The sequence below is a fragment of the Arachis duranensis genome, chromosome 2 (genome assembly GCF_000817695.3).
Source record: "Arachis duranensis cultivar V14167 chromosome 2, aradu.V14167.gnm2.J7QH, whole genome shotgun sequence".
In the NCBI taxonomy this organism is placed as follows: Eukaryota; Viridiplantae; Streptophyta; class Magnoliopsida; order Fabales; family Fabaceae; genus Arachis; species Arachis duranensis.
In genome coordinates this window covers 2,282,204-2,308,509 of record NC_029773.3, presented here as the reverse complement: position 1 = coordinate 2,308,509, position 26,306 = coordinate 2,282,204, and the positions used below count along the sequence as shown (strand labels likewise).

General features: G+C 33.1%; 3 protein-coding genes across 9 annotated transcripts; 2 read left to right on the top strand and 1 right to left on the bottom strand.

Annotated features, from left to right (window-relative positions):
• Positions 1–7,601: 7,601 nt before the first annotated feature.
• Positions 7,602–11,829, bottom strand: LOC107472736 (N6-adenosine-methyltransferase MT-A70-like). The gene is made up of 8 exons (XM_016092262.3): positions 11,632–11,829; positions 9,876–11,049; positions 9,646–9,744; positions 9,415–9,498; positions 8,968–9,317; positions 8,662–8,878; positions 8,466–8,545; positions 7,602–8,175 (listed from the first exon to the last, which is right to left on the bottom strand). Exons 2-8 carry the CDS (start codon positions 11,037–11,039, stop codon positions 7,932–7,934), a joined length of 2,238 nt encoding a protein of 745 aa, XP_015947748.1. The 5' UTR covers positions 11,040–11,049; positions 11,632–11,829; the 3' UTR covers positions 7,602–7,931.
• A 1,046-nt stretch (positions 11,830–12,875) lies between these two features.
• On the top strand, positions 12,876–18,954 carry LOC110272353 (putative disease resistance protein At3g14460). Of its 7 annotated transcripts, none has more exons than XR_008005855.1 (4): positions 12,876–17,316; positions 17,448–17,631; positions 17,962–18,039; positions 18,660–18,954. XR_008005855.1 is itself a non-coding variant. In XM_052257125.1 (3 exons), the coding sequence occupies exons 1-2, from the start codon at positions 13,987–13,989 to the stop codon at positions 17,625–17,627; spliced, it is 3,510 nt and encodes a 1,169-aa protein (XP_052113085.1). In that variant the 5' UTR covers positions 12,876–13,986; the 3' UTR covers positions 17,628–17,631; positions 17,962–18,041. The 7 variants fall into 7 exon arrangements, 2 of the variants coding, with proteins under 2 accessions (XP_052113085.1, XP_052113084.1); XR_008005858.1 differs by having other exon boundaries at positions 12,876–13,252; positions 14,084–17,631; positions 18,660–18,952; XR_008005856.1 differs by having other exon boundaries at positions 12,876–13,282; positions 14,084–17,631; positions 18,660–18,952.
• Positions 18,955–20,548: 1,594 nt separating this feature from the next.
• Positions 20,549–24,247, top strand: LOC107472735 (putative disease resistance protein At3g14460). Its single transcript, XM_052257221.1, has 2 exons — positions 20,549–21,434; positions 21,501–24,247. The coding sequence occupies exons 1-2, from the start codon at positions 20,549–20,551 to the stop codon at positions 24,245–24,247; spliced, it is 3,633 nt and encodes a 1,210-aa protein (XP_052113181.1).
• Positions 24,248–26,306: the final 2,059 nt, after the last annotated feature.

The window sequence follows — 26,306 nt, the reverse complement described above, 5'->3', positions numbered from 1 at the left end:
TGCGAATTATATTAGCCCACTTTACTTTTTATCTTTGTCCTTGAGTTGGTCAGACATAATAATGTGCACATGAAAGCATAAAGCCATAACATAAGGTGGTTTTGGTTAACTTCCAAGTCCAACTCTTCCTAGATTTTCATATTCACATGTCCAACACTATCAACTAAAAAAGTTTCATAGAAAAACACCTTGGGATAGCATCTATGTCCTGCTATCTGGTCCGCTTAAATAAATAATGGAAGTTCAAATTTTGTTTTATGCATACAATAATTTATTAATCAATAATAAATTATCTTTAAATAAAATTTAGATATACAATAGATTAATTTTTAATTTATCGAATTATAAGATACTGTAAAAAAAATGCATCTAGAAATTAAAAGTATTCCATAAACTCCAAAAACCATTCACTAAATTAGTCGACATATGTTATTTTACATTTTTTTAACAAAATAATAAATCAGTAAAATCAAATTTAAAACTATATATAATATTTTCTATAAGAAAAATATATAATATTAAAAATAATCCATAAATACTAAAAATTAATTATTAAGTATTTATTTATATACATGTCATTTTACATATTTTTAACAAAATAATTAACAAATAAAATTAAATTTATCATAATAGAATAATTATTTTTTTATAATAATACAATCAAGCTTTTTCATGAATACCAAATATATATTTCTATATAATCACTAATTAGTAGCTAATTTTGTGTTTATGTATCATTAAATTGAAATAACCTTAAAATAAGTTGTGAAAAATTATTTTCAACTCCGTCAATAACTCTCTACGCATAGAGTATTAACAGTCAGAGGATAATTACAATCTTATTTTCTTCTAGTTTTGTTACGAAAAGCATTTTTGTTATTTCAATTGAATTAAACAATTATTTTTTAAAGATATGCAGGAGGTGACAAGAAATGTATAAAAATTTGTTAATTACATTAACACAAAATTTCTTTAAGTATATATATTATTTAGATTATACTGTTTGCTAGTGTAATATATAGGAAAGGTAAATCTTGGGAATGTCAAGTGTAATTTAGGGTAGATTTTATTTTTAAAATATTAAGATTCAGTTTGAATAAATAATTTAATTAATTTAAAAAATAATTTAAATAATAAATATTTATATTAAAAATAATTTATAAATAATTTAATTTTATATTTAATTTTTTTAATTTTAATTTAATTTTGTTATTTTTTCAAAATTATTAATTCATATTTTTATTATATCCCTTTACTATATCAAACACTTTTTTTTCTTATTATTATTCTTTATACACATACTTGTTATGGTTTCATCGCCATTATTATATTACCTTGTTCTCCTTTCTCATTTTTTTCTTCTCATTTCACCTTCTCTTCACCCGACCGTAATTAATTATCACCAAGTATTATTATCGCAACTTTCAATCTTGTCTATCACTTTGATTTATAACTATCTATTCTGTTAACTTTTATGAATTGTTGAAGTTTGTAACGCACACTACTATTATTGTAAAAATGTTCTCTCTTTCTTTCTCCCCTCTATTTATTATATTATTTAATTAATTTTCGATTAGGATGAACATATAATAAACAACTACAACAATTATATATATTATATATATTATTGTATTTCAGAACATTTTATTACATTTTGTTGCAATAGCTATTTTTACTATTTTATAAAAATATTACAATAATTAAGTTGTTGAAACTCAAATATAACTAAAGTACAGGACAAGATAAACAAAAATTCAGAATATTAAATTAAAAAAGCATTAAAACAATTAAAATCAAGCATGTGAATCACTTCTTAAAAGGTTCTTCATCTATGCATCGGAGGATTCTCATAAGCTTCATCTGATAACCCAAAAATAATAATTAAAAAAATTTTAAAAAGGTAAGTGTAGAACACAACAAATATTCGGTTTAATTATTCTAACGATTTTATAATTTTTTTAATTAAGTCATTATATATATATTTTAGTTAGATATATAATTATACAATATTAAATTTGTAATTAAATTCGTACTATGGTAAAAGTGTTGAAATTAATAGAATATTCAGTTAAATTATATAAAATATTTAGTCAAGTGTTAGATATATTCGTTTTGTTTAACAGAATATTTCGTTAATTTAAAATATTTTTGTTACCATAGAGATTTAATTACAAAATTTGATATGATATAAAAATTTTAAAAAATATATAAAAATTTAATTAAAAATTCAGTAGAATGATAAAAATTGACAGAATAATTAAATCTAAATATTTATATGTGATAGGGTAAACTAAAAAATATTTAAAATAAATTATTAGCACTTACCAATATTAATTTACTCTATAATGATCATAGCATCTAGTAATGCAAAACGTCCTTATGGTGTGTTCTGGAAAATTTTTTCGACATCGATCGATACACTTTTCTAATTCAGATGCAATATAATAATTAGAAGAAGTTGTATAATATGGTTGAGGAATTATGTGATGAAACTCAATAATGGCAAAACAAATAATCACTCCTATCATTAAAATTGGAATTATTGCATGTGATGCACAGTTTCTAGCCATAGATCTCTTTTGTTCTTTCTTATTTGTTGTATTGAAGTCATAAGTTTGTGATAAATTTTTATTTATATAGTGTTAATTAAGACTTTGTTTAATATTATTATTACATGTAATAACATGATTCTAGAATTAAGATATATATTATATATTTACTTAGATTGTGTCCCATTCATGTTACTAATAGATGTAGATCAATAAATAAAACAAATTTTCATTAACTATTAAATTAGTTATTATGTATTTATTTATATACGTTGTTTTATATAATTTTATAACAAAATAATTCATTATAAAAATAATCAAATATAATATATCATAACAGAAAAAAAAAATTTATAATAATTTTTTTCATGAATATCAAATATATATTTTTCTATATGATGACTAATTAGTAGCCAATTTTGTGTTTATGTACCATTAAATTGAAATGACCTCAAAATAAGTTGTGAAAAAATATTTTCAACCCCGTCAATTCTCTATGCATAAAGTATTAAGTATTAAGTCAGAGCCAGAGGATAATTACCTATTTTACATGGGCACATGGACATGGTGAACACGATATGATATAAAATACGTAGATACTTAAATTTAAAATTTTTATAAAATATGAAGACAAGTATATATAAAAGATATAAAGTATTTTTAGATAAATTATAATAATATTTTAATATTTTATTAATATTAAAATATAAATTAATACTAACATATTGCTAATTTATTGTCAACAATAATTAATCATTATATTTTAAATACAAATATAAAGAGATACATCTATAAAATATATTTATAAAGACACTTCTATTAAATACAGTCATAAAAAGATATTTTTATTAGACACATCCACAAGGACACTCTCATTAAAGTTATAAATAAGAGTTGGCAGAAGTCGACAAAAATGCTATTGGTAACGTAGCAAGATTGTACTAAGAATAAAGATAAATACACTGACATGTGATAGTATTTAAGTGTTTTTAAGTGTGTTTAAAAAATAATCTTTTATTAAGATACGATTGACCACAACAAAATATGCGTATTAAACGAATGTTAATGAATATTGTATGATTGTATCTAAAATATATTTGACAGGTGGATACAACAAATCAAAAAAGTGTGCTTCATAGGTCATTACAATCATTACTTCTAGTTTTGTTACTAAAAACATTTTTGTTAATTAAGCAATTTTCTTTAAAGATATGCAGGAGGTGACAAGAAAGGTATAAAAATTTGTTAATTACATTAACACAAAAGTTTCTTTAAGTATATTATTTAATTATACTGTTAGCTAGTGTAATATATGGGAAAGGTAAATCTTAGGAATGTCAAGTGTAATTTAAGTTAGATTTTATTTTTCGGTTCTGCTACGTTACCAACAGCATATCTGCCAACTTCTGCCAACTCTTATTTATAATTGTGTTTTATGAAAGTGTGTTCATAGATGTGTCTAATAAAAATGTCTTTTTTATAACTGTGTTTAATAGAAGTGTCTTTATAGATATATTTTCTGGATGTGTCTCTTTATATATGTATTTAAAATATATTAATTATTAGACACATCTACGAACACACTTCCATGAAACACAAATATAAATAAGAATTGGCAGAAGTTGGCAGATAATATGTTTATAACCTATACTTTTCCTTTATTTTTAGAATACTATATATATATACCTTCTTCTAGAATCTAGAGGTTAATTACCAAGATCCAAATATACATTTAGATATACTGTATGTATTATATTATTGTTCACAATCAATCATTTTCTCAGTATCAAGTGGCAATAATTCTATGCTTTCATTTTAAGGTATTATTTAAAATTATTTTTCAGAGAGAAAAAAAATAATTATTGTAAAAATGTTCTCTCTTTTTTCCTCCCCGGCCCTCTATTTATTGCATTATATATTTAATTAAATTTCAATTAGGATGAACATATAATAAGCAACTACAACAAGTATATATTATATATATTGTATTTCAGAACATTTTATTACATTATGTTGCTATAGCTATTATTGCTATTTTATAAAAATTACAATAATTAAGTTGTTGAAACTCAAATATAACTAAAGTACACGACAAGGAAAAAACAAAGTAATAATATTAAATAAAAAAAGCATTAAAACCATTAAACTCAAACACATGAATCACTTCTTAAAATGTTCTCTTCATCTATGCATCGGAGGATTTTCATCATAAGCTTTATCTGGTAACTCAAAAAAAAAAAAAAATCTTGAAAAGGTAAGTCTTAGAACACAACAAATATTCATATATGTAATAAATAGTATAAACTAAAAAATATTTAAAATAAATTATTAGCACCTACCACTTTTAATTTACTCCATAACGATCATAGCATCTACTAATGCAATACCTCCTAGTTATTGTGTGTTCTGGAATAGTTTCTCGGCATCGCTGGATACATTTTTCTAATTCTAATTCAGATGCAATATAATAATTAGAAGAAATAGTATAATATCGTTGAGGAATTATGTAATGAAACTCAATAATGGCAAAACAAATAATCACTCCTATCATTAAAATTGGAATTGCATGTGATGCACAGTTTCTAGCCATAGATCTCTCTCTTTTATTCTTTTCTAGTTGTTGTCTTGAAATCATAAATTTGCGATAAATTTTTATTTATATAGTGTTAATTAAGACTTTGTTTAATATTATTATTACACGTAACATGATTCTAGAATTTTAATATTATATGATCACTTAGATTGTGTTCTATTTTTGTTACTAAGAGATGCAGATTAATAAATAAAATAAATTCTCATTATGATAAAGTGTTGTTTTCAGAATATGTAGTTTATTATTTTAATTAAGTTTAAATTGGCTTTTGAATCCAATGAACTTTATATATGCTTNATTTAAGACTAATCTAATAATAATACATGAAAATTATACTTGATTTGTTTGTGTTGAAGATTATTCTTATGAAATTATTGTTGAATTGGTCTTAAAATTTTTGAAAAATTAGTCATCAGAAATATATTTGATGTAAATAAAAAATTTTTGAGATAAAATTAAAACAAAATAAAATTTAAAAATATTTTTAAATTTTTATCAAATTTTAGAGACAAAAATAATACTTTAACCCTAAATATTATTAAGACTAATATTCTAAGGTATATAATCAATAAAAAAATGATAATTAAGTTGCCATCTATACTTGTCATGTCATGCATGCATGAGTTTTTACATATTTGCCCCATATTTACTTTATATTTATCCTAAATTTAGTGCAATTTCTGCCTCAACATTTACCCTTACAATTCCATTAATATTGTATACTTATATAAAAAATAAGAAAAATATTATGTGATCAATATTTTTTTTTTAACAAATGAATCAATACTAATTAATTCTCTACTTTTTTATTTCTTACTAAAAACGTTAGACTCCTATCATTCTCCTAAGATGATGTCATACACTCACATAATTAACTAATTAATTTATGAGGGTAACTATATAATTTGACTATTATTTTAGGATGAAAAATAACATTTGCAACCATGTGTTGAGAATTATGGGTTAAAGTATATTGGGTTTGGTGTGGCAGCAACTTTGGAGTATAGTGTTGGAATATTATAAAGAATTATAGACTTATAGTTATAATGATTAATGGGACCTATCCTTCCTTAGCTCTTTATTGGAGTTGTGAGGTCTCATAACTTTATGTCTCAATTGGTTTTGATTAGTGTTCTTCTCTTCCCCTTCAAGGGCACGCCACCCTCCACCATTGCCGTCCCACTTCATGGCCGCAGCACAAATTTAGATATATTTTTTAATTTCATTCATAAAGTTGAAGACAAAGTAGATATATCATATATTGTGACTCAAAATTTCAACATGTTTATCATTCATCATATCACTTAGACTAGATCTACATATAGACAATTTATTCATTGTTTAGTGAGTGATTAAGGTACATACTAAATAAATCTAAATCCAAATCTAAATCTAAATCAAATCAACTCTCTTAGAATAAACTAAAAGGTCTTATGTAATAAAAAAGTATTATATGCAAATCTACTACATTTTAGTTATTAAATTAGTAATACGTAACCAAATATTATGGGTGAACACGAGTAGCACCCGTCTGAATCCGAATCGAATCAATTAAATTGGTTTTGGAACCAACGGATAATTGGATCCGAATCCGAACCAAACTAATGGCTCTTTCTAATGATTAGTCCGGGTAACGATTTTGAGAGTGCAGAATCCGAACCAACTCGTAAACCCGACCATATATTAATTAAATAAAAATTTAAAATATATATATGCCTTTTAACGATTTTGAGTTTCTCTCTATTGCACTTTTGTATTTACCTTTTAATGTGTTTGGTGTTTAACATGTTTGGATTTTAATGTGTTTAGTTTTTAATATATTTGATGTTTAACATGTTTGAATTATTTCTATTGATTTTACATATTTATTGTACTTACAGAATTTTTAAGATAAAATTTCGTTTTTTTTATGAATTTCTGTTTCATCGGGTATCCAATTATCCGAACCGAATCAATCCGTTTTTAATCAGTTTGGTTTAATTCGAATACATATATAAAAAAACATAATTCGAACCAAATCGAACCAATTACAATTCAATTAGTTCAGTTCTAAGTTTAGTTCTAATTTCACCATAAATTCGAACCAACCCAACCCGTACTCATCCCTAAGAAAAATGATTGGTGGAAAGGGACAAATTTTTTGCTGGCTTTGGGAGTGAAGGTAGTTTTGTTTTTTATTCTTTTTCTATTTTAGGTTAAGCAAGGGTAGAGCTTGCGGGGCTACCATTTTTTCTGGGCTAAAGATGAAGTTGATGCTTTACCTTTTGGTTGAAAACCCAAAATGGATATCTTAGCCATTGATTATATGTTATTTGACACGTATCTTCAATATATTTTATGTGAATGACTACTTTGATGATTCATTTTTTTGTGTATATCTAGCATAATTAAAGATTGAAGTAAACATAAGAATTCCTCAAAAGGAAAGAATTTTCTTTCAAGTTATTGGCAGACTGATATGATGCCTAAACATAATGTAATGACTAATGAACATGAACATTCAAGTACACAGCTAAAATGAGACTTCTACAACATTTCCTCATCACTAACCACTCGCTTTTCTAATTTACATAAGTACACTACAGATATTTAACCAAATTAGCCGTTTCTTCTCAAGAAAAACCTTGCCACTCTTTAACCTTTTTTTTTTTCAAAAGAGAAAAGCAATGTGAGAAGAACACAAGTCAACACTTACAACTACAAAAGGTCAAAATGCTGTTTTGATGTGTTCCATTCAGATTTATCAAGAAAAAAGCTCTACTAATCATGAGTGACTCAGTGGAAATTTATCAGGCAACGTCGACATCTATTGCCATTGCCTTCTCTTCTGAGGCATAGGAAGTGTCTGGAGCTGCAGTGGACTTTGGTTCTGTAAATGGACTCTGTGTATGAGTCGAGTCAACTTCCATAGCCGAAGGTCTGGGAGGTGATGGCGGCTGCACCTCCACATCAGGATACGCGGCCTTAAACCTTGCCCGCAGTCCCTCATCAACCAACCTCACACCACTTAACTGATTACCAAGTGACATCCACCTAAGGGAACAATGGAGACATGATCAATTACAAGAAAGTAAAGAACTACCACAAACAGAAAAAAAATCTTCTCCATAAAGATGAAGTTTTGAACCTAAATCCACAACTATGACAAGGTTAGACTCTTTGGTCTGACAAATCAAAACCAGATTATAGATAACAAAGTACTTAATCTATACAACAATATCATGGAACTGTAGTAACATTGGATCAAATGATCATTTCAAATCAAGACTAGCCAATGGGTTCAATCTCAGTCAAATAAATATATTTCAGTCAAGAAAACCAACCCTGCATGAGTATTGTGCATGCGAGCAAATAACTCCAGCTTTCTTGTTCTTGGACTTATCCTCTCCAGCATCGGATACATCTGCAGGAAAAAATTACTATAATTCTTTATCTCATCTTCAAAAGGAAAATGAGATTAATGCAAAATTCAATGACATAATAATTATCTATCAGGAAGTAGTTGAATGCTATAGAAACCTCATCTGGCTTGCGGCTTGTTTCCCTGACTTCAGCAACAATAACATCGGTATCAATATTTCGGTTCACTTCAGGGTTCCCCTTTATCCCAACAAGACAATGTTCCTTACTATGATTGAGCCAATGGCCTGTGCGGCCAGTTCTGATTATTCTCTGAAGTTGATTTGTTTTCACCCAAATTATCTCCTCAACACGTTTATATCCCCAAAGTTCTAAGCTGCAGAAAGCATTATGCAATATAAGCAAGCCAACTTCACTTGTTATCAGGGAAAAAAAAAGTATGTGACCAGTAACAAGTGCACATACCATTCACGTCCAAGCTCCATCGCACGTCCGGTGACCCACAGAAAAATAAGTCCATCGGTTTGCAGTGCAGGGACATTAAGACTGCGCATCTCATCATCAGCCATTGTTCCATAAGGCAGTTCCATGTGAATATCCCATGGTGGATCTGCCATGATTACTCCAAATTGACCTAATATGTCCATCCTAAAGTTACGTATATCACAGTTGATCCATTGTGGCTCACCAAGTTCCACCTCAGAACAATATTCAGCTCGCTGAGGTTTTAGTGGCTTTGGAGGCGGAGGTGCACCCATCATTGTTGGAGACACGTCAGGTGTAGGGTCATACTCATAATGAACATACTTGCATGTCTATCAAAGGAAAGAAGAACGATAGAGATCAGATTATGTGATACATAAGCAAAATAGGACAATTCACAATAAGATATAATCACAGAAAGAAACATGCCTTCATGTGCCGGCAAGTATCAAGAAAAGAACAGTCCCCTAAATTGATGTCTGTATGAGGAGCAATTATCCGTCTAAAATGAACCTGTGAAGAAAAGGATCAGTAATTGTTATCAACAAAAGCAGATTGATTATTGGAAATCACATCCACAAGTGACACCAGCCTAAAGCAATAGAGAACAAATAAAAAATGAAATCATACAGGTGGGAAAACAGAAACGAAATCACTAACCTTTTCACATGCTATAAAGGAACCAGATTGACGACGACAATCCTCTTTTGTCAGCAAGTCACAGTATTGCCTCACTTGAGAACCACCTTTTGTTTTGAACTGAAAAATATATTGCAAACCAATCTTAGAAATATTAACCTATACATAATGCTGGCGTGCAGTAAAAGATGGCAAAAAGCACAATAGAAACTTCAGCATTAAGCCTTTTGAAGTAGGAAATGAGGTCGAACCTTAGCAGCAACAGCAGTCTCCTTTGCAGTTGGTCGGTGAATTAGGTCCAAAAGCTCCTCACCAGTTTTAGATTTTTGCATCTCCCTAAATGATTTCTTATTCAACAAAGCCTCAAGATCCTTCATATCATCCTCTATGGTTCTTGGTTTCTGTGGCATTGAATTAGGACTATTACCTGGTGCATTTGGCCCCAATGGGAGTCTATGCATTGGTGGGATACTCAGGCCTCTATGTGCCCCCATCATGCCCATTACTCTTGGTGCTCCCCTGGGTCCTCCCGGAAACATTGGTTGTAAACCAGACATGTGAGGGTCCCCATGGGGCATCCACATATCAGACATTGGCCTAAGACCTGGCCTTCCCATCCCAAGCAAACTGCCATTAGCATTAGTGCCACCTGGAGTGATTTGCCCTTGATTTTGATTTGCATTTCCATCTCCGGAACTTGATTCGAGTTGCTGATACTGTGCAGTTTCCGGCAACTCTCTAAGAAGCCGAGTTCGGTCTATATTTAAAACCATAATTCTTGCCTTGCCACTTACCACGAACTCCTCCAGCTCAACACCACCATTATCTTCTGCCATTGACCTCAAAGCTATCTCCACTGCAAGCGTAGATCCCGAATCTCCCCCAAGCTCCTGAAGTGCTGCCTTCTCTGCAGGCGTAACCGTCTGATCATTCTCCAATTTTCTCAACACAGTGGAAGAATCAATTGGTGTGAATGGTACTCGCCCTAGCAAACAAACAGCAACCATTGATCGGACCACTGCCAACGGATTTACACTCTCAGATTCAACCTGGTTAACTGTCTTTGAATCCACAGATGTTTTCTGCTTTTGATTCTTGGTATTTGTCAGGTAACCCTCATTAGAGCCATCAGTGCTTTCAGTATTAAAACGAGTTGTTTCAAGAGTTTTCTTGGGATTCAATTTTGGGTCAGGTGGAGGCAAAGCAGGGGTAGGAGCAAACGGCCGATGATTGAAAGAAGAAACAACTTTGAGAGAAAGGTCAAGAGAGGACACAAGATTGGGGATTATGGTCTGTATAGAAGAAAGCATCTCCAGGTGAGCCTTGTGTTGGGTCTCTATTCGAGCTTCGAGCTGCTGCCTTATGTCTTTAACGGCAGCTATGGTATCCTCATTACCATCTGATTGTGTCTCCATTGATTCCTTCCTAAAACCCAAGAATGATACATACATCAGATTTCATAAACTCTTGCTACTATTTATGATTGAACATCAAGTAACAGATACAAACACAAGATGAATAGTGGCAACTATAAGAATTGAAATGAAAAATTAAAGAAATGATTAGGTAAACAAAACAATATCTTAGTTTCACTAACCCAAAAAGGAATTCAAAATTTTGAAGTACATTGATATTTTCAATTCAATCAAATAGCTAGTAACTACAGCACAAATGAACCCTAAACCAAAATATTAGCAAGCTGAGAACTTCATTAAAAAAAAAAAAATCAAATTTTCAAACATTGCAGTAAACAACGGATTGAGATAAACTAATCATCGAAACCTCAATGACATTTAAATAGCTACCATCAAGGAAACTCCAGAAGTATGCCTAATTCCCAGAGCTACGTAAATGACACTGAATCACCCTAAAAACCAGTCTAAATCACAAAATCCAAAACAAGAAAACCAACAAGAAGTATATCAGCATCTCAAATAAAGAAAAGTGCTTAAATTTATATGAAAAATTGAATCTTTTTCTAGTTTCTCGCAGCAAAGCTATAAACACCTTGGAATGAAGAGCAAAACTCCTGATTCTTAGGGTGAATAGAGAGGGGAAGCTGAGAATCAAAATCAAGGATAGACGTGTTGAATGCGAAGTTTTTGACTTGCTGGAGCTTCGAAGATTTTCCGGTGGATTCGGCGGAGCGAAGGGTTGAAGAGCACTGGCGGAGAAGAAGAGAAGCAGCAGATTACATATATGTCTTCGGACTCAGTAGACCAAAATCCCCTCCAAAAGTAATTACAAAATATACCCCTGTAATTTCTATTTTATTCGAAAGTACCCCTCTTTTTGTAATATTTTCGTTTTAGACCCCTACCAACTTTGAAAAACAAATTTTCCCACCGTATCTTTCATCTCAGACTCTCAGTAGACATATTAGAACCGAAGTATGAAGGCTTGTGAATGTGATTAATCATTAATCAGGAAATGCATAAGGATTATAAGTAACTTATCCTTGTCTTCATGTTCAGATCAACCAAGTGTAATTACCAAGTCTTTAATATGTTTGATTAAATGCAAATGCGATGATGCAAAACCAACCGATTCATATTTATTAGGGTGTACATGGCCCGTCTTGATTCGAAGATCTGGTCTGATCTCGAATATTTTAGGAGTTAATTTGGTAGGATTTTACGGATAGATTTTTTTAATTTTTTTTAACAATTGAGAGAGTAAAGTGTGATTTCTCATTATTAATTTTATAAGTGGGACAAAAAATAAATATGAGAGAGAATAATAAAAGGTTAGAGATCACACTTTACATTCTCAATTTTTTAACAATTGAGAGGGTCCATTTCCGTGATTTCACCGAGTTTAGAGTTGGGTAAAAATCTTAAAAATAGACTCGTTCATTATTTCGAGTCGAATCCGAATCAAAGCGAGTCCGGCTTTACTCGATCCATATACACTCTAAGAAAACTAAAAAGTATATATATTTTAAATTAATTTCAATATTATGTTATATTAATTATAAGCTTATAATATAGATATCAACTTTTTGATAACAAATTTATTCTTTATAAATAAGTGTATCATAAATAAATTTTTTTATAAGTAAAATTTTTTATAAATTATTATTAAAGACTCAGTTTTTACTTAATTTGAACTTGATATAGTTATGACTTATGACCTTAAAATATTTAGGTTTCATCCGGTCTAAAATCGAGTTAAACGTCTACAAAATAAACTTAGTATATAATTATTTACCACCTTGCAGAAGTTAAATATACGGTTGATCAATACTCTCTAGCACATGTCAGTATCATCCGGATCCAATCAGTGAAGAACATGTTTCCATAATAAAAAGCTCACCTCAACAGAGAAGAGAAGCCACGCGGGCTCACGGCTGACGGCACGCCGAGAATGAGACAGAGAAGCGAGCTCACCGCGAAGCACAGCAGTGAAGGCGATCCACTGCGGAGAAGGAGGACACTAGGAGCACGGACTGGCAGAGGCAGTGAAGACGCGACACGAACGGAGGCGACAGGCGAGCGAGGGACGCTCAAGAGCCGGTGAGACGACGGAAAGGAGCCGACGAGAGGCTCGGCGACGAGGCGGCGACCATGGGGTGGCGGTGAAAGCTCTAGCTGCGGCTGCCGTTCTGCCTTTTAGTTCAAGTGAGAGAGTGAGGCTCTGCCTCTGTTCCTTCGATCAGGTGCAGTGAAGTTGATAGTTGATTTGATTAAATTTTTATCTAACTGTTCTCAATTATCAATTTCACTTTAAATTGATGGTACTGAGTTTTCACCTAGATAATTTTAGTGATCGTTTTAATTGTATACATATTTAAACGTGCAAATATCTTTACCGTGTAACAGATTGTAGAAAACTGTAGTAATACCTTGTTGGGGGCGACAGTTGAAACCTTCCTAAGTAGCACTTTTGTTGCATCTCTAGGAATTCAAAACACAAAAGTTATCACTTCTAAACAAATTCAGCATAATACTTTAAAAAATGAACAAGTTATACTTTGAAGAACCTTGAAGACAATGTGTGAACACTACTGTTATTAATAATCTCGTAATATCAAATATGCAGCAATATGGTGTCCCTACTTTTATTTGGTTAATTAAAGGTCAAACTTTAATACACCACGTGCAATTTGAATAAGCTGTTTTCATTCTTCAAAGAAGAATTAAAAAATGAAGACTTACATCAAAGCCAGCTAGCAACTCTGCTGTCATGAATTATTTAAAGTTAGTTACCACTTGATTCCCATGTTCTTATACCATATGACATCATGGTCATACATATTGGGATATACTTGATCCAGTAGATCACCGAGTTCAGTATCCTGCAAACATTGTTCTCTTACCCTTTTGTTTTGAAAATTTGACTACTTTGATCTTGTTTGAGATCATGGCTGGAGTTCTTGTTGGTGGAGCTTTTCTGTCTGGCTTCATTAACGTTGTCTTGGATAGGCTCATTTCGGTTGATGCAATCAACTTGGTTGCAGGCAAGAAGCTTAGCTCTGACTTGGTTGAGAGGCTGAGGAATGCTCTGATGGATGCTGGAGCTCTTGTTGATGATGCAGAGCTCAAGCAACTGGATAACCATGATGTGAAGGAGTGGCTCAACTGTCTCCGAGATGCTCTTTACACTGCTGATGACTTGCTGGACCGCGTCTGCACCAAAGCTGCAACTCAAAAGGGGGTATGCAATTTCTTGCCTAGCTTCTTGAATTCTGAAGAGAGGCAGATGGTGAAAGAGATAGAAAGGGTGGTTACAAGGATAGAAGATCTTGAGAAACGCAAAGGAAAGCTTGGGCTTGAAAAGATTTCCACTGCTAGCTTCTCCTGGAAAACTACATCCACTTCTATTGTAAAAGGGAATGTGTATGGCAGGGAGGATGACCAGAAGGCCTTAGTCCAGATGCTGAATGACAACAATGAGCATCACTTGTCTGTGATCTCTATTGTTGGCATCGGTGGTGTTGGTAAAACTACTTTGGCTCAATGGATGTACAATAATGCAGAGTTGATGGAGGGATTTGATCGGAAAGCATGGGTTTGTGTTTCGGAAAACTTCAATATTGTTGAGACTACAAGGAATATAGTAAAGGAGATCTCTACAAATACTCAGGATCTTGATAGCTTCAATTCAATTCAAGATGCTTTGAAGAAAGGATTGTCCGAAAAGAAGTTCTTTATTGTTTTGGATGATGTTTGGAGTAATGATCATCATCAATGGAAGGATTTTCTAGCCCCTTTTCAATATGGGGTTAAGGGAAGTACTATTCTTCTGACTACTCGCAAGGAAGATGTTGGTTCAGTTGTCCAAACAAATTATCACCCTCACTATCTCATTCCATTATCAGAAGACTATTGTTGGTCAGTGTTTGCAGCCAATGCTTCTTTTCCAGAGTCAAATGGGAGCCCAACACTAGAAGGAATAGGAAAAAAGATTGCCAGGAAGTGTGACGGTTTGCCATTAGCAGCAGAAACACTTGGTTGCTTGTGCAGAAGGCATGATGCTGAGGAATGGGAAAAAATCTTAAGGAGTGATATTTGGGGATTTTCTACAATTGACAGTAAGATTATTCCAGCACTGTTAATTAGTTACTTCCACCTTCCTGCACATTTGAAGCGTTGTTTTGTTTATTGTGCACTGTATCCGAAAGATTATCTTTTGGATAAAGATGAACTAATTTTGCTGTGGATGGCCCAAGATCTTTTAAGGCTACCAAATAGAGGAGAGAGTTTTGAAGAAGTTGGTTGCAAATATTTTGAAGAATTAGCTTCCAGATTATTTTTTAAACCAAGTAAGTATAATTTTAAGAGATTTGTGATGCATGATCTCTTGCATGACTTGGCAATATTCCTTGCTGGCGACTTTTATTGTAGAATAGAAGAACTTGGTGAACAAGAAGAGAAGAAGGTTCTCACTCGTCATTTATCACATATCTCACGTGGAAGCTTAGGTCCTCGAATCTCAAAAGTCTCTAACTCCATTGCGAAATTGGAATCTTTGAGGACATCGTTGTATATCGATGATTTGTTTAACCTGGAAAGCATAGCATCAAAGTTTAAATACTTGAGAGTTTTATCCTTTCATAAACTTGACGTATTACCTGATTCAATAGGTGAATTGATTCATCTACGCTATTTGAATCTCTCTTGGACTGACATCAACATGTTGCCAGAATTGTTGTGCAACTTGTATAATCTACAAACATTAATATTGTATGGATGTACTAAGCTGACCATGTTGCCCAGTGGCATGCATAATCTTGTGAATTTACGGCATCTGGATCTTAGGAAAACTTCTTTGGAAGAAATGCCTGGGGGAATAAGCAAATTGAAACACTTGCGTGTCTTAGATTTCTTTATCGTGGGCAAGCATGAAGATAATGGAATCCATGAATTGGGAGGGCTCTCAAATCTTCATGGATCATTCCAGCTTAAGAAGTTGGAGAATATTGTGGATGTGAAAGAAGCAGAGAATGCAAGAATGATAAACAAGAATCTCATCAGCAAATTATACTTGGAGTGGTCTTCAGGTGGTGATATGGTTTCGAATACACAAACTGAGAGAGAGATACTCCACAGCTTGGAACCGCACAATGGCTTGAAAGAGTTGACAATAAGGAGATACAGGGGTACAATATTTCCAGATTGGTTGGGGCACTGTTCTTACAACAATATGACACATGTATCGTTGGTGTGTTGCATGAACTGTTGCATGCTGCCTTCACTTGGACAGCTACCATCTCTTAAGTCCCTGTACATTCGAGATTTCGGTCAGCTCAGCAGCATTGGAATTGAGTTTTACAAGAATGAAGACAATCCTTCTTTGCATATTGCTCCTTTTCCCTCACTGGAGACATTGCAACTTCAGGATATGCCATGCTGGGAGGTGTGGAATTTACCTGACTCAGAAACTTTTCGTCAGCTTAAGAGTCTTCAAATAACAGATTGTCCAATGTTAAAGGGAGATATGCTTCATCATGTATTAATGAGAATTGTTTCTTCCTCAATGGATGTTTCAAAAGTTCGCAAACTGGAAATACTACAAGATGACAAAGAAAGGTTTCAACAGATGCTACTTTCTGGGGATACTTTATTATTTAGCGGTAGTGAATCTATGGTGGAGTCTGCATTTAAGGCAATGATTAGCATCAACCATATAAGTTGCCTCCATGAAATAATCATCCGGAGGTGTAGAAAACTAGAATTCCCCCAGCTACAGCTGCAGAAGTATGATTTGGTAGAGCTACTAATTGAAGAGAGCTGTGATTCACTGACCTCCTTGTCGTTGGATGTCTTTCCCAATCTCAAGAATCTCCAGATAAAACGGTGTAGGAATCTGGAATCGGTGTCAATGTCAGAGGCACCACACGCTGCTCTTCAACGTCTCTCCATCTATGACTGCCACAAATTAGTGTCATTTGCAGGAGAAGGACTGGCTGCACCCAACTTGATTCATCTTCAAGTCGCATGGTGCTCCAAGTTGGAGGCATTACCACGTGACATGAATAGTCTACTCCCAAGTTTAGAGTTTCTCGACATACGAGGTTGCCGAAACATTTGCAGGTTGGCAGAGGGTGGTTTACCTCCTAACTTGAAATCACTTGAAGTGGGAATTTGTGAGCAACAAATGAGGGATCCATCATGGATGCCCAACTTGCACGCACTCACTCATCTCAGGATTGAAGGTCATTACTGCGACAACATAAAGTCATATCCAGAGGTGGGTTCGCTGCCTCACCTTCCCTCCCTTACCACTCTTGAGATATGGCACTTCCATAATCTGGAGACATTGGAGTGCAACGAGCTTCTCCGCCTCACCTCCCTTCAACAATTGCACATTTCATTCTGCAGGAAGCTGGAGAATATGGAAGGAGCAATGCTACCTTCCTCTCTGTTGCTATTCAAAATGGAATACTGTCCTTTGCTGGAAGAACACTGCAAGAACAAGCATCAATTAATCTGGCCCAAAATTTCCCACATCCCAACCATTCAAGTCAATCGCAACAAAATTTCCTGAATAGAGATTTCTGAGCAGGTAATTATCTAACTTCACGGTTCTCATGCCACCACAATTCAATTATACATGCATCAATTTCCTTTTCCTCAAAAGAAAATACCTCTCTTTCTTTACACATTATCAACTAGTTGGACTGATATAAATTTGCATTCCTTTTTTTTTTTCCCATTCATTGGGAAACCTCTCACTTTGTAGTTGTACTTGAAAGAAATATCTTCTGTTATTCTCAGAAAAGGTCATTCTTATAAATTCAAAGACATGGAATATATATATTGTGCATCCAACATTTGAGAATTTCTTTACATACATCGATAAATGAAATCTACTGTTTTCATCCATCTTCTGCAGGTACATTGTAATGAAGTAAAAGTGCCCAAATGGCAGAGATTCATCATATATAATCTTATACAAATACTTTAGCTTCAGGTTGGTAAATTTACTCTACTTCATTCCATTCTAGAATTTACTTTTCCTCTTCTGTTGGGAAAAAGAAAAACGTTATGAAAACTTGATTTTAGAAAAACTAGATATATGCCCTTAATGGTAAAATTGTTTTTCTGCCTTTGCTACTATTTGATGTTTATGGCTTTATGCTGAACTAATTGGTACTTCCATGTAGTAACTTAAATTTTGATTCTTTAACTGTTTTTGGAATCTATAAATTGTACTTTTTGTTACGATTCTATTTATTGTGGTTCATTCATAATTTTAGTAGAGAGATCAATTGAAATCTTTTAAAAATATTCGAGGTAAAATTAAAACTTTCACCAAATGCTAGAGACATTTAATATGGTTTTCGTTGTTTTCTTTTCTTCTATTCTTTAATCTTCTTTTAAATTTTTTGCAATATAACACAATATGATGCAGTTTGCAACTTTGAGTGATAGGCTAAAAGAAAATAAAGCTTATTGTCTTTCCTAAAATGGAAAGTGAAGCTTCAAAATAATTTAACAATCTTGTTTCTGTTTGTGCCATCTTCCTAAAATGGAAAGTGAAGCTTCAAAATAATTTAACAATCTTGTTTCTGTTTGTGCCATCTTTTGCAGGTAAAAAGTTCACAGTTGTTCCAGATTTCATTGTACATGTATATGTATATGGAGATGTGTAAAGTGGATTAATGTGTTGGGAAGCAGTAGTGTTTTGTGATTTCGGCTTTCATGTTAATTGCTATGTACACTAGTTTAAATTAATGACTGATGTGTATCATATCTACACATTATTCAATGCTTTGCTTCAAAGATAGGAACCGTAGCTGGTTGTTTGGTTATATGACTTATATCAATAGCAGTCATGTTTGAACTTTGAACCAACATGCTAAACAAATGAGTTTCAATATATAATGCAAGGGTTGTATCAAACTTGAATTGTAGGTATTCTTTTTTTTTTTAAATTTACAATTCAAAGGCATCATGATGATTAACATCGTTATTGAACTTAGCTGAAGTAGTGTTACTTATATGTTGATGTTGATAATCTACATCTTACCTGCATGAAACAGTTATTAATTAATTAACTTCTATTCAAAGGTAGGTACAACAGCTTTGATAATCCCTTGGAATTATGACACAAAAATAAAGATTTCATTAAGAGAATGGTATACTTTTAATAAATTGCTCATTTAAACTTTACAATTTTGTGATCATATTTTCGTTGACTTGCTGTGTTCTATGGTTCATGCCGAACAAAAAGCTCAAAGTATTAAAACGTGCAATTAGTTATAAAATATCATATTAAATGCATTGTAGATCCTATACCAACTCTTTCTAATATGAAATTGTATGCTGCCATGTGCTTACTATGTATAGTTTGGCTGATATAATAAGATGTTCTTTGCAAGCTTAATCTGGATTCATTGGCATATTATCGTTCTCTTACTAGTTACTTTCTGCAACCATTAAAATGTGCGTTGGTGGCCTCTATGCCAATGGCAAGTTGGTGAGCATGTAATTATTTTTGTAAAATATTTGTGTCATATGACATTATGTTAACCTCATCTTCCATTGCAGTATTGTTATATTGATGTCAAATTTTTCTCAAGCTGAATTTGTGCCTTTCTGTTTTTGAATCTAAAAAGGAAGCCAATAATGTTGAATAAGGTACTCAGATGAATTGTGAATTCATATACGCAAATTGTTACGCGGTATGTTAGCTAATATAACTGGTAAATTCATGACCCAAATTTAGTTTAGTATACACCATACTTCCTGTGCTGCCATACAAAAATTGTCCTCTCATTCCAACCTTCTAGTTGGAGTGTGCAAAAATTCTAATACCTGATTGAGGATATAAGAAGTTGTTTCATCTTTAGAAACTCTGCTACACGCATACCCTGCTAGTGTTGATCAATTTTAATGAACATATTCAATCGTGGTTTGTTTTTAATTCCTCATCAGACATCACCACCAGGACCAAAATCCAAAATTTATCTCCAATTTGAGAATTTATGTTTACCCATAACTGAAAGGACAAGATCTTGCAGACTTGTTATATGCAAGATTGATAGTTGAGATATTCATGTCTAAATTTTGACTCAAAAAGAATGAATTCATGAAGGTGCTTTCAATGATGGAATAGTATTTTGACTCAGAATTAAAAGTTCCGAACAAATTATTAAACTAAGCATACCGCATTAGCAGCATACAAATTAGAAGAAGGTAACCTCGAAGATAACTACCATTATTGTTGTTAATAACCTCATAACATACTACAATCATATACATACAAAAATGTGGAGCCAGCATGTTCCTAGTTTTATATAGTTTCCATTTATCACAAAGACTATACTGCCATGAATTTCCTAGGTTGCATCGGAGATTACTATGTCTTTTTGCTAAGGAATCATTGACACCTCGTCCTTATACTCTTGATTAAGTAAAACTAGTTCACTATTCTCTAGCCATTGCTCTCTTACCTTTCCTGAAATCCATTCACTATCATGGCTGGTGCACTTGTTGGTGGAGCTTTCCTCTCTAGCTTCATTAATGTTGTCTTTGACAAGTTTCTTACAACGGATGCAGTCAACTTGGTCTTGGGCAAGAAGCTTGGCTCTGACTTGGTTGAAAGGCTGAAGATTTCTCTGCATGCTGCTGAAGTTCTGGTTGGTGATGCTGAGGACAAGCAACTTGACAACCAACCTGTGAGGGACTGGCTCCACAGTCTCAGGGATTCTGTTTATTGGGCCGATGATTTGCTTGACGCTGTCTTTACCAAAGCCGCCACTCGAAAGGAGGTAGATTCTTTCTGGCCTATTAGCCTCCTCAACAGAGATAAGGAGATGATAGATAAGATGGAAAGGGTGGTTAGAAGAATAGAATTTCTTGAAAAACAAAAAGATTTCCTTGGTCTTGAAAAGACTACCAAGAAGAACTTCTTGTCATGGAGAATTCCATCCACATCTCTTGTAGAAGGTAATATATATGGCAGGGAAAAGGACCAACAGGAAATAATCAAGATGTTAAATGATAATAGAGAACATCAGTTGTCTGTGATTCTCATTGTGGGCATAGGTGGGGTTGGCAAAACAACTTTAGCTCAATGGTTGTACAATAATGAAAACTTGATGGAGGGGTTTCAAGTCAAAGAATGGGTTTGCATATCTGAGGACTTTAATATTGTTGAGGCTACAAAGAATATTATAGGTCAAACTGCTCGGAATATTGAGGATTTCAATTCACTTCAACTTAAGTTGAAGGAGAAATTGTCAGAAAAGAAGTTCTTTATTGTTTTGGATGATGTTTGGAGTGATGATGGTGATGTTTGGAAGAAATTCAAAACCCCTTTTCAATATGGGGCCAAGGGAAGTATAATTCTTGTAACAACTCGTGTCAAAGAGGTTGCTTCTGTACTCCAAACTTGTCCTCCTTACATTCTTAGTGAGTTGACTGAAGAATGTTGTTGGTCGGTGTTCGCAAACAATGCTTGTTTTCCAGAATCAAATGGGAGTTCAACATTAGAAGAAATTGGTAGAAAGATTGTCAACAAGTGTAATGGATTGCCATTGGCTGCAGAAACACTTGGGCGCATGTTGCGAACTAAACATGATGTTAAGGAATGGGAAGCTGCATTAAAAAGTGATATTTGGGAATTTTCCATCAAGAATAGCAAAATTATTCCAGCATTGTTAATCAGTTATTTCCAGCTTCCTGCACATTTAAAGCGTTGCTTTGTTTATTGCTCATTGTATCCAAAAGATCACCATTTTCATAAAGATGAACTAATCTTGCTCTGGATGGCTGAAGATCTTTTAAGGCCGCCAAAGAGAGGAGAGAGTTTAGAAGAGGTTGGTTGCGAGTGTTTTGAAGAATTAGCTTCCAGATTATTTTTCAAACAATGTGAGTACTTTGATAAGTGTTTTGTGATGCATAACCTTTTACATGATTTAGCATTGTTCCTTGCTGGAGACTTCTATTGTAGATTTGAAGAACATGGAAAAGTAGAAAGTGTAACTACCTACACTCGCCATTTGTCTTATGATAGTTTGAGTCATCTGATCTCAGAGCATTTTGATTCCATCAATAAAGTTGAATCTTTGAGGACACTTTTGCCTAACAATTTTTTTTCTCATTCGGACAACATTGATAGTATAACATGTACCTTGATATTGAAGCTCAAATATTTGAGAGTTTTGTCATTTCTCTCATTTGAAGGACTTAATGTATTGCCTGAATCAATAGGTGAATTAACCTACTTGCGTTACTTAGATCTTTCTGAGACAAGTATTAGAACACTACCAGAATCATTATGTGACTTGTACAATCTACAAACATTGAAACTGAATGAGTGTTCTAGTTTGACCATGTTACCCAATGGCATGCATAAGCTTGTGAATTTGAGACATCTCAGTATTAGAAGAACTTGTTTGAAAGAAATGCCAGAAGAAATGAGCAAATTGAAACACTTGCACTTTTTAAGCTACTTTATGGTGGGCAAGCATGAAGACAATGGAATCCAAGAGTTAGGAGGGCTTTTAAATCTTCATGGATCATTCGAGATTAAGAAATTGGAGAATGTTGTTGATGCCAAACAAGCAAGGAGTGCAAGGATGTTGGATAAGAAGCACATTGACAACTTATTGTTGGAATGGTGTTCAGGTGATGATATGGTTTCAAACACACAAACCGAAAGAGATATACTCGACAGCTTGCAACCTCACCATGGCTTGAAAGAGTTGAGAATCAAGGGCTACAAAGGTACAATATTTCCAAATTGGGTGGGACATTGTTCTTACCAAAATATGACTAGTGTATCTCTATATTCTTGTAACAATTGTTGCATGCTGCCTTCACTTGGACAACTACCATCTCTTAAGTCTCTTCTCATTCAAGGCTTTAATCAGCTCAAGAGTATTGGCATGGAGTTTTACAAAAATGAAGGCGATTGTCATTGTTCGCCAATTGCACCGTTTCCCTCACTCGAGACATTGGAATTTTGGGATATGCCATGTTGGGAAGTGTGGCACTTATCTGATTCAGAATCTTTTCCTCATCTAAAGAAGCTTCAAATAACAGATTGTCCAATGCTAAAGGGAGATATACTTAATCAGGTATTCTTGAGATTCATTTCTTCTTTGTCTTCAGATGTTTCCAAAATTCGCAAGCTAAGTATACAGAAAGATCATAAAGGAAGGTCTCAAGAGATTTTACTTAAGGGGGATAGTTTGTCAATTAAGGGATGTGAATCTGTGATGGGGTCTGCATTTAAGGCAATGAGCATCAACCTTCTAACTTATCTTCAAGAAATACAAATCTCAGGGTGTTCTTATGCTGTATCCTTTCGAGGCGATTGTTTACCAAAATCTTTGCAAAAGCTAACAATCCTGAATTGCAGCAAACTAGAATTCCCTCAGCAGAAATACAATTTCATGGAGCTATATATAAAAGACAGTTGTGATTCACTGTCTTCATTCTCATTGGATGACTTTCCAAATCTCAATAATCTCAAAATAGAAAAGTGTGAGAATCTAAAATCACTTTCATTGTCACAACCACCACATGCAGCTCTTAAACATCTCTTCATTGATGACTGTTGCAAATTTGTGTCATTTCTGGTCGAAGGACTAGCTGCACCCAACTTGACTCATCTCAGGGTCACATATTGCTACAAGTTGGAGTCATTGCCTGCTAACATGAACACTCTTCTACCAAATTTACAGTCATTGGAGATACAACGTTGCTCAGAAATTTGTAAGTTGCCAAAGGGTGGTTTCCCTCCAAACTTGAAAGAGCTTAGTGTGGGAGGTTGTGAGGAACAATTGAAGGGTCTATCATCAATGTGTCACTTCAATGGCCTTATTGAGCTTACAATTGAGGGCTATTTTGGTGTGACATCATATCCAAAGGTTGGTTCACTGCCTCAGCTTCCCTCGCTTACCACTCTGCGCCTCTGGGGCTTTCTTGATTTGGAAACATTGGAGTGTGACCAGCTTCTTCACCTCACATCCCTCCAACAATTACACATTCAATGGTGTGTGAAGCTAGAGAATATGGCAGGACAAAAGTTGCCTTCCTCTCTCTTACTACTTCAAATTATAGAGTGTCCTTTGCTTGGAGAACACTGTAAGAAGAAGGATGAACAATACTGGTCCAAAATTTTCCACATCCCCAACATTCAAGTTGATGGTGAACAAATTTTCTGACCAGGTAATTCTCTATTTTTTATGTTTCTCATGGTATTTCATAAATTCATAAATTTCCTTTTCCTTAAAAAAATAAGATAAATTTAAAAGTCCTCTCTTTCTTTAGACAACATTAACTAGTCAGTTGAACTGATATGCCAACAAGAAATTTTACATTATTTTCTTTCATTATCAGGGAAGGTCTCAGTTTGTAGTTGTAGCTAAAGAAAAATCCTTTCTTACTCTAGAAGAAGTCATTGCTATCTGTGATACTTAACAAATTACATTTTTCAATATATCTTGTGGATCCAACATTTGAGAATTTCTTTAAATGTAATAAACAAATGGATGATTCAATGTTACTGTTTTTACTATTTTCTACAGGTAGCATGTACCGAGGTAATAAGTGCCAAGATGGCTGAGATTTCATGATACATGTGTTTAGAATCTTATATAATGGTACCTGAAATAGTTGAAAAGGACACTCTAGTAGCTGAAATAGTAGACAGAGGATAATGTTATGCAGACAGCATTGAAAAACATTTCTATCAACTTCTCTTTGTGGTGAGCTTTTTTCTCTGTTCCTATTTCTTTTAGCATTTTAATTTTTTTAAACCTGAATAGACATACTAGGATTCAATTTATGGTTTTTATTCTAAAATATGCAGCTTGTACATATGGGCACCGCATAAATGGATAAAACGTTGTTCTATTCGGCCATCGAGATGATAAGTACAAGTGTGATGAGGTTGCTGCCAAATCAAATGTATGTACTGAAAATTATTATTGCAGTTAATTTATCAGTTATTATATATGTTGCTGATGACAAACATTATTTTTGAGAAAGTATTAATATGTGTGTCAATGTTTCAGCCTTTCAGTACATAGATAAATTGGATACAAAAAGGGAAGAGTGGAGCAGCAAGCAAATCAGAGAAAGATGGCAAAAATTTTTCATTCTAGGCGAATTCTGTGTATGATTTTGTGACTTGCGTGAGCTCTCATATACTAAAAAAAACATATATAGGCTTGAGGAAATTTGATTGCTTGTTAGTCTTGAGAATGAGTCTTGCTTGGTTGTTCTTCGGTTGTGTTGTGTGAGATGTTTGTGTTTCTGTGATTACTTGTTTGTAACATACATTGAAATAGGTTGTTGCTGTGTTCCCTAGCTCTCTCATTTGCATACTTAGATTATCTAGCATTCATATGTGACATTGTTTAGAACTTCTTATTTGTGACTAACATATTATTTTGAATAATCTTTCATGTTCAAAATAATTACTTATCTGAACAAATATAAAGAATCCATGATGAATCTAATCCTCTCTTCTAAAAAGAAATTCACAGATGCAAGTTAAAAGCTAGCAGCCTAAAGAGAATGGTTTAAGCATTCAGAGGAGGAAGCATTTAAGTTACAGGAAAACAATAATTAAGATTCAAATAATGTCGCAAGATACACTACAATGCTCTCAAATGAGCCCAACAAACACATTTGAGGGCATCCAAAAGAGCTTTTTTAATAAGTCTTTGCAGAACCATTTCTCAGGAAGCTTTGAATAGAGTACGTAACTACTTCCTCTAAATTTTGACCTTAACAAATTGACTTATAGCACAAGATTGATGATTGAGTTATTAGTATCTAAAAAATCTTAACACTAAAAAAATAAATTCAAGTTGAATTTCTTAAATGAAAAAGGAAAATGATATACTTATATATGTAAATAGATAATTTCCATACTTTATTTTGAGAAAGTTTTGCTTCTTTTTACTAACATTACCAACCCAACTTATGTAGAAATTCATAAATGCAAGTTAAAAGCTAGCAGCCTAAAGAGATTTGTTAGGCACTCAGAGGAAGCATTCAAGTCACAAGAAAATAATAATTAGGAATCAAATAATGCTGCAAGATACACTACACTTCCTGCTGCTTCATTTTTGGGTCTCTTTTGTGGCTTTGGGACCAAGAGACATATTTGATTGAGAGTATGCTTAGTGCAAAAGACTTAGCAGAACCTATGGCCAGACCAAGATATTGGTGTTCAAATTTTGCTACTAAAGAAAATAAAATTCAAGTATCATT